The sequence below is a fragment of the Porites lutea genome, chromosome 5 (genome assembly GCF_958299795.1).
Source record: "Porites lutea chromosome 5, jaPorLute2.1, whole genome shotgun sequence".
Classification (NCBI taxonomy): Eukaryota; Metazoa; Cnidaria; class Anthozoa; order Scleractinia; family Poritidae; genus Porites; species Porites lutea.
This window is the reverse complement of record NC_133205.1, coordinates 11667863-11677069: the sequence shown is the minus strand read 5'-3', so window position 1 is coordinate 11677069 and position 9207 is coordinate 11667863. Positions and strand designations below refer to the sequence as shown.

Genomic DNA, 9207 nt, shown 5'->3' with positions numbered 1-9207 from the left:
CTAGAAGTTCTAGAAGGGACCACGAATTCGCCTGCAGTGCTTTTCTTAAGCGAGGTACGAGGTTTTCAGCAAACGTCGCATTCAAAGCTTAAAAAGAGATTATTCTAGAGCTACGAACGAAGTTTGCATTGGCGTATCGACGTAGTGAATCCACGCAGATGCTAGGAGAGTACGTGAAAAGCATGAAAATCCTTTTCTGTCCATCTTTGCCCCTGCTTTAATCACATTATCGTTCTGGACTTCTGTTAGTCTTGAATTCGATCACCGTAAGACGTGCTCCTGGAACATTTATTGATGTCAACTTAGGTTGATGTCATTGTTTCTGTTACGTTTTTCAGGGGACTGTAAACAGCCAGGTCATTGTGGGAGTTTGCCAGATCCCCCATATGATCTTAAAGGCCGAGAAGTTAACTGTGAGAAGATTATAAAAAGTGTGTTGTCAAACAAGGCTGTTGAGGTTGTAGCACCTCCCGGATATGGGAAAACCTCGGTCGTGGTGGAAACTGCTCATAGACTGATTGAATACCATGGGAAATACGTTGCTTACGTGAATCCTCGAGGAGTGACCTGCGTGGAAGATTTGGGTGTAACAATTATCGAAGCCCTGGGTGAAGTGCCCGGTGATAACACTATCCGGGAAACCTTGCATCGTATAAGATCCCTTAGGGCAAAAAACGTGGTATTGATTATCGAAAACATTGACGACTTGTTACACTTGGAGAAACACCTGGAACGTGAATCCGATCCACATGGTGTGGAATACTGCCCTAGGATGCGTGGAAAGAACACGAAAGAGGACTTTTTAAATTTCATCTCAGAGATAGGAAAAACTAGAGAAATTTGTCTTGTCCTTACATCGACAGAAATCAATGATTTCAGCGTGTGTTTTCCCATTGATATAATCGAATTACAGCCTTTAAGCGAAACGGAATCGTCCGAACTGTTTAAGGAGCGTGACATGAGTTTAGACGAGGACACCATTAAGAAACTAGTTGATATCTGTGGTGGTATTCCCTTGATCATTTGCACAGTATTATCGATTCTTAGAATAAGGAATCCTCATTATTTAGCTCGCAGGCTCTCTACCTGCGCACCTCACGAACTCCTGCAAGAACTCAGCCCAGATTATTTGCAGCGTGAAAATCGCATTGATTTATGTCTTGAAGTTTGCTTTCGTCGTCTGAGCGAAGAAAATCAAGAGGTTTTGACGAAGCTCTCTACCTTTCCGCACAGGTTTACTCAGGAACAGTTTTATGCAGTGTTCAGTCAGTCAAAAACTGACCGTGAAAAAATGGAGATGTGTTTGAATTCCCTCAAGCACACCAGTCTTTTGCGTTTTGAACGGGAAAGTTGTTACTTTTGCATCCACCCGTTTATACGGAAATTTTGTTCAGTGCACAATCAATCGACACACAAGCAAGCGAAGTTGACTTTTATTCGTCATTATAGTGATGTCGTTTTTGCCTTGAGTAAGAAATTCCTCAGTCGAGAGTCGAAGTGCGCCATAGACGAATACAGAAGTGAAAGGGATAACATCAAAGAGGCCACAGCTTGGTGCGAGGCTGAACATTCTGACCTGCCTTCAAAAGAAACAGAGTATTGTATCGATGCTTTTATCAAAGCAGCCGTGTTTCTCGCCAAAGTGATGAGAAAGCAAGAATTCGAGTCCCTTTTCTGTAAGCTTTCTCACCATTACCGCTATGATTCTAAACGGCATAGTGCTTGCTTGACAGCTGTTGGAACGAAGATAGTTCTAAGCTGTACTTGCACACCACGCATCTGCTATAGAGCATGTTACCGAGCAAAAATGGTTCTCTCTAGAGCCAATGAAATTCAATTAGTAGAGACAGTAGATGATGCGACTCGGGCTCAGTGCTTAAGCAAGCTTGGATTTATTCTTGTCCGAGAGGGGTTGTATACCGAAGGCTTTGAATATCTAAACCAGGCTCTAACACTGCGTCACAAGCGCTGGGAGCAATCAGAGGAAGACATGGACAAAGTCATGATTGGTGCTTGTCAGAATGATATAGCAGGTTTAGTACCAGCTCACTTTCTTATTTAAAGAAGAGTTGACCCAATAATGGTAATAACAGCTCCGTAACTCAACAAATTGGCCTTCTTCCAATGTATAGCTCAGTTGGTAGAGCACTGCTGTATGGTGGCCCACTAACGCCATAGCAATTTTGCACTTTTTTGGTGAAATTAAAAAAAAAGATAATAATAATCAAAAGAAAACCAATTAAAAAGAAAAAATAAAGGAAAATGGAATGGAAAGTGTCAAAATTTAAACGAAAAAGTGCAAAATTGCTATGGCGTTAGCAGGCCACCATACTGCTGCGCTAAGGCAGAGGTCATGGGTTCGAATCCCGTTGAACTATCGAAATTTTTTCCCGGTTGATTTCCAATTGCTTTAATTGCAATTACGACTGCGACGATCATATCTCAGCGACGGTTCCAGACCTTCAGATACGGCGGGGGGGGGGGGGGGGGGGGGGGGGGCGGTCTCCAAAAAAATGTTTTTCGGCCCTTCGGCCTTCAGTTTGGTCTAAAAATAAGGGGGAGGCCCGGGCTCCCCGGGGCCCCTCCCGTGGATCCGCCACTGCATCTTCATTTCAATATTTTACTTGTGTTAGTTTATGTAACTGTTTAGTCACATTCCTACCCCCCGAACAACGTCCCATGTGCCACCATATGAAACGGCGTCATTAATTTGAAAGACTTAGGAAACTTTAACACCTAACTTGTATAGGTCACAAAGACCTTTCACGATCAAACCACTATGAGCGGCAATCAGTCGAAAATAGCAGAGAAAAAATGCAACAAATCATGTAACTTCCACTACAAAATGTGGATAAAATTTGCTTCCACTAACCAACTGTACCTCTTTGAAAATTTAACTGTGCCCTTCGGCGGTTTTGCAAAAACATTTACCACCCCTAGAAAACGCCAAGCGAAAAGAGCAAGGAGGACCTGGCAGAAGGCTAATTATTTCCCTTATCCACTGGAATACCCAAACTTTATTGTAATTTGGTTTCAGGAACAAAAGCTATCCAATCTCTCGACTTTGACGTTGTTTTGGCCAGATGGCGACCAAAAAACGGCTAAAGTACCATAAAAAGGCGCTTTTTCGGCAAAATCTCAAGGGGTTCCTTTGCTCTCGTACCCAAGAATCGGGAAATTAATTTGAAGTACGACTGGGGTATTAATAAAAGATTTTTCTTGTAGGTTTTTTTTACGTTTCCCTCTGGCTTCTTTGACTAAATCAGTGCTCATTCGGGTTTACAGCCTAAAAAATTAATTAAGTAAATCAGCCTTGGATTTATTATTTATCTCTATTACTCTAAAACGGAAAGACGTAATCTTAAAGCATATAGTACGTTTAATCGAAACTTTACGTAGTAAATTTACTTTCCTTCTTTCGTATAGCTTCCCTTATGATACAACGAAAGCATTTGGCAGCTATTGAAACCAGACGAAATGTTGTTTTACCACTATATGAGTCTATCCTTGGCAAAGACCACCCCTTTGTGGCAACAACATTCAGTTGGATTGGCAAAAGTTACCACGAACTGGGCGAGTATGACAACGCCATTAAATATGCCACACTGGCGCTGAATATCCGGCAAACTCTGTTAGGACGCCACCAGGAGACTGCGAGATCGCACTATGACTTGGGTGTGGCTCTTTCTGCGAAAAAGGACAGCGAACGGTACGCATGCTGCAAAAAATACCTTCAGTAGGATGTGTTAAACAGTTAATAAGCACAAGGGGGTACTCCGGATTTGTCGGGGATGATCGAATGGGGGTAAAAATCAAAAGCCAACAAAGTTCCTAGGGTTTCCAACAAAACCGAAAAAGTCCCTGGACTAAAAAGTACCCCCCGCCCACGAAGAAAATATCCCATGTTGAATTTTCAAGACTCAAGACACCCAAGAACATTTTCTGTTTCATCAAAAACATTCATGATGCAGAGTGACATCATCCCGGAATCAAGAATGTCAAACCCCAAAAAATCCTTCCACCATCCCCGTCACTGTCATGTGTAAGTGTAAAAGCATATGCGATTATTCTGAAACGAAGTTTAGGATTATCATTGAATCTGACTACATATATTCCACAGCTCTAGCTTTGTTGTTTTCCAAAGACAATCTTCAAGGAAATCACCTGTAAGCGACCCGGGTGTCTTCATAAAGGCTTCTGTATCACATCAGTTTAAGACAAAGGACTGATTTAGGATCTAAAGAGTAGTATGGTAGGGATTAAATTATCCGTTTTTTTGCGTAGGAATCTTATTACCTTTCGCAGGAATACATTAACACCGATGACGGCATAGCCTTTTGTCTTTATTTGACTTGATCTCACGAATAACATGCGGTCGATTCTCGTCATTTTCACTTTTGCGTATTCCTAATACGCCTGAGCTTGCCCGAACCGAAAGTAGTATAAATAGATTTATGGAAGGAATAACTCGCCTATGACTTTAAATTACTGAGTCGTAACGTAATTATGCTGCTCCTTTATTGTCTAAAAATGGTTAAAGTTCCTATTTACTGATGCTTGGCGCTCAAATCCTGCATATTTAATTGAGGACGAAGTCAAGCTAGCTTTTTCTACCACCACCAAAGACAAATTTCTTTCATTCCCCTCCTCTTTTTTTTGTTTCTCTACATTTCAATTGTTTTTCTTCTTCACCACCACCACATATTTATTGTTTTCCTCCTCTTCCACCTACAAATTATGGACTCCACATCGACCCTCTATCGCGCCGCATTTTATTCATGAGTTAAAGACAAAACATTACGACGTTATCGGTGTTAATGTATTCCTGCGCAGGTTAATGAGATTCTAGCGCAAAAACGGATTATTTTATCCCTACCATACGCTTAAGGATCGCCATCTGAGAGAGGAGAGTTGATTTCTACAATCTCAATATGGGGTGGACAGTTAAGGGGTCTTCGTTTATTACCTGTGACCGGGGGCACGGCTATTCGAGAAAGCCTGAAGATTTTGAAACCGACCCTAAATTCATCCTAGCTTTTTAGAAATGACCCCCCCCCCCCCCCCATACAATTCAGCTTTTGTGAAAGTTCCCTCCATCCCATTGTTGTGGAAATAGCCTGTGTACAGACTCCCCCAAAATAAATATTACGCTCTTCGTTCTTGATAGTTGCAACCTTTATGTAATGGAGGGCAATGAAAACGAGGTTGTAAAATGTAATTCATAGCAACTAAATTCCACTTCCCCAGCTTGTCTTTTGCAAATGTCCAAATGAAAGAGGTGCGCGTTATAAGGCCTTTGATTTCAGTACTGCTTATGTCTGATTCCGTGACCATCTTTCAGGGCTCTCAAACACCTTCAACACGCGATTGAATTACAAGAAGAAGTGTTGGACACCCACGAAGAACTAGTACTTAGTCACCAAGAGACAGCCGTTGTCCTGAATGATCTGGGGAACAAAGAGGAGGCGGAGAGGGAAATGGAACGAGCTGGCGAGTGTGCCAAAAGGCGGGATGTATTAGAAGTACAGCTGCAGACTTTAAACATCCATGAAGAAGACGGATGGCAGAAGACTGATCCCGTGCCTATTGGTAGCACGTGAAGAGAAATGTAAATGAAAACTTTCTTAGAAAAAATCTTAAGGCCTGTTTACGTGGAGGTGAGGGACACCTGGTAGGTGAGGTAAAAAAATAACTCCTTTACATGCAATCTTACAACCCCGCCATCCCGGGGTACACTTTCTCAAGATCAATGAATGGTCGCTAAGCACGTAAACAAGAAAAATGAGGGCAAACCACATGTTGTGGCGATTAATGCTCTTCTACAGTCACTTGCTGCTCTTGCTGCAACCTGTGGCTTTATATTGCTACCTTTAATAATGACGCAAAGCCATTACCAAAGTGAATTTTGGGCGAATTTGATGTATCACGACTACCTCGGCTAGGCGGGTTACCCCATCGTGTAACGTTTACATGGCAAAATTTGACCCCAGCTGAGAGGGTTACGTGACTGGGCTACCCACCCTGGCAACTCACCCCACCTAACACGTAAACGTTATCAAATTAAAACGAGAGATTATATGGACAGGCGGGTTACGCCACCTAAGTGGGTTACCTCACCTACCTGGTCTCCCCTACCTCCATGTAAACAGGCCCTTATTGGTATTTAAGAGAAAGTGTTATAGATAGCACGTGAAGAGAAATATGACGAACATCATATTGGTGCACATGTAGAGAAATATTAAGAAAATTCTAAGAGACACTTTTTTGTCTATCAGTGGTACCATAAATTAAGCCCTTCTTGCTGATTATTTCAATCCATTATATTCCATTTATTCCCACGCGCCGATCACAGAATGATGAACTGTTTGTTAATTGGTTCACACCACTCAATGCAGCATTCGTTCTTACCGTTGCAATGGTACCAAACTTTGGAATTCATTATATGTATCAACTGATGTCAAGGGAATCAAGCCTGTTTCTAGATTTCGTCAAAATATCAACTATTCTATGCTTGACGATTATAATGCAATTATTAATTCCTGAAGTTTTAATGATTATATTATCTTATATTCTACTCTTTAGTTTGTGAAGTAATGCTTTTTATGTAAAACAGCTATTTTGTCACTATATTAATTCTTCTGCTCGTATTCTTGTTTTGGGTCACCTGCTCTGTTAGTTCTATGAACTATTTAGGTGTCCCAAACTCTACACAATCAACCGAAAACCTTACAATTTTCTTTCCTTTTCACGTTTTTTGTTCCTAAATTTAAAAGCATTGAATTTCAAATATGAAAACATTCTAAACGAAAACATAATTCCATAAGGGTTTCCCTTGTAAAGCGACAAATATTCTTAAAGCCAAGGAAAGAAAAGCTTCGCTAGTTACGAAGAGAGAAACGGAATTAAACGCTTTTTTCTTTATGACTGTCATTGTTATTAGCTTGTTTTCCCCATAGGCTTATACGTTAAAATTACTTAGTGCTGCTCGGCATAGAACTTGGGCCACGCTTGTTTCAACCTTATTTCAAACTTTATCTGCGTTCAGTGGAAGGAAGCCTTGCTTTATATTATACTTTCAATGTGCATTAAAAAACTTTGATTTGCACGACTGTTCACGTCTTCGTGACAATACGTATCACTTGTATCACCTTTTCCTAGGTCAGTATCTCATGTAAGACTCCATAATATGTCCTGAATATTCCAAAGTTCTGAAGAGAATATTTCCTAATTCATCTTCTTATCTGTGTTCGCCTTTTGATATTCTTCTACTCCAATTTACCCTGCACTTCCATTTTGGAACTCCCGATTTCTTGTTTCCTTCTCCTTTGTCTTCGTTTCGATTTATTGTTTGATCCTGTGTCCATTTTCTCATCCACGGCATTTAACTGCGATATTGTCTGTTTTCCTTCATCGCTGATCCGTAAGTCCTGGTTTGATTTTAGCAGTGTAAGTTTGTTGACAGAAGGGACCCCTGCTAGATAGACATCCGGTACCGGTACCCCTATTATCTCAGGCAGCATGTAAGGCTGTAGCCAACCAACCAGCGGTGTTCGTCCACAGATGTAATGTGTTCTCTTGTGAAAGAAGAGCAAGCCATCCACCTTGAAAATTATCAAAATGAACTGTGTTGACATGATGTTGCATGTGAGTGGGTGTTCAATACCACTGCATGATTAACAAAAGGGCTCTTAAGTAACTACAACGGCGACAGCGGCGAAAACGTTACTTAAAAAGTGAATCCGCACTGCCTCAAACTTTAAAGCGCTTATTCCATCTCGTTCAATTTGCACAATTTGTCAAATGTTGGAAAAATTTTCTGGACTTGAATTCTAAAGGACTGTGTCAAATTACAGGAAAAGAAGAAGAAAGTCGTTGTCTTCTGGTCACTTTCTCTTCAAGACATAAAATTAGGCATTTTCGCGTCGTAGTCGTGCAGTGACGGCAAGAAATGTATAAAAAAGCGTGATGCACGTACAAAGTTGTTGATTTGCTCATCCAGACCTATAGCTTTCATGCCGTTCTCGTTGTCCTCGCCGTCGTCGTTGCTTAAGCTCCCGAATTATTGAACGAGAATGAGTAGAATGGGAAGAATGTATGCAGATCGAAGAAGGTGTTATCCGCTAAGGTGGGTAACAGCCTCCGAGATTTGCATACCGGTAATTCTTGAAATCATACCAAACACGAATTTAGTAATACAGATTATTATTCATTCAAAATATTTCCCCGTTTCTGATTGGTTAAAACCACAGGCATAATTGACCTTATCATTCATTCAAAATATTTCCCCGATTCTGATTGGCTAAAAGCACACGTTCAATTCACCATAACCAGTTACCGATGACCAAATTTGGAAGAATTTTGTTTTTAACGAGGAAATGACGTCAAAAATGCAGCCTTCTACTACAGGTTAATGAACCATTAACCGAGAAGACCTGGGGACGAGGTTGAGTTATTTTGGTTGTGAAAACAAAAATGGCCGACACCACTCGTTTCAAGAGTAAGACGATCTCCATAATTCTTCATAAGATATACTCAGCCTTATTCATTAACTTTTAAATAATCAGCTACTGTTGACCAAATGTGGCAAGAACTTTGTCATTATTGAACCGATGACGTCAAATGACGTCAAAAGTGCAGCCTGGTTGCAGGTTATTGAACCATTAACCGAGAAAACTTGGGGACGAGGTTCAGTTGATTTAGTAGTGAGAACAAAAATGGCTGAACAGTCGGCGGAACATTTTACTCGTTTCACGGCAAAATAATGTCTAAAATCATAGCAAGAACAGCACGAAGACGGACAAGGTAACATGGTAACACAGTAATAGGAGTAAGTTACAAAACAAAGTAATAAAACTAATAAGAGTAAGGTCTAAAAAGGCGGAAACAGTAAACAATCAACAATGAGACAACGGATTCAAGTGGAATAGGTTAAGCCGGTACAATACATGTCCTCATACATGACCACGACATCTGTTATTCGGAGCCTATTTGCAGACCTGAACAGACCTTTATCTCCTAAACCGATCGATAAAGATGCATCATTGATGTGAACTTCCATCGACCAAGGTTAGCATGTTTTAGCTTGTTTTTAAACTTGGAATTATTTTGAAGGAATAATAATAAAAAAATTATTATTACATGAGCGCACAGAGATATGAAATTTATCTTCGAGTGTTCAACTCGATATCTCACGAGCGAGTCGTGAGA

General features: G+C 40.7%; 2 protein-coding genes across 5 annotated transcripts in view; one reads left to right on the top strand and one right to left on the bottom strand.

The window, feature by feature from the left end:
• Positions 1–6176, top strand: part of LOC140936585 (uncharacterized) — a 47425-nt gene extending 41249 nt beyond the window's left edge. Inside the window, exons 10-13 of the mRNA XM_073386087.1 lie at positions 5–54; positions 339–2033; positions 3427–3709; positions 5342–6176. Coding sequence (XP_073242188.1) covers positions 5–54; positions 339–2033; positions 3427–3709; positions 5342–5600 — 2287 coding nt within the window. The 3' untranslated portion in view covers positions 5601–6176. The remainder of the gene's footprint in view (positions 1–4; positions 55–338; positions 2034–3426; positions 3710–5341) is intronic.
• Positions 5158–9207, bottom strand: part of LOC140938643 (snurportin-1-like) — a 15243-nt gene continuing 11193 nt past the window's right edge. For 2 of the 4 annotated variants that reach the window (XM_073388143.1, XM_073388142.1), the window contains exon 10: positions 7463–7601. Coding sequence is in view for 2 of the 4 variants with exons in the window: in XM_073388139.1 (XP_073244240.1) it covers positions 7266–7601 (336 nt within the window). In the remaining 2 variants the exon portion in view is untranslated. Of the gene's footprint in view, positions 5586–6715; positions 7602–9207 lie in introns of those variants that run through there. The other 2 variants (XM_073388139.1, XM_073388140.1) reach the window with 2 other exon arrangements.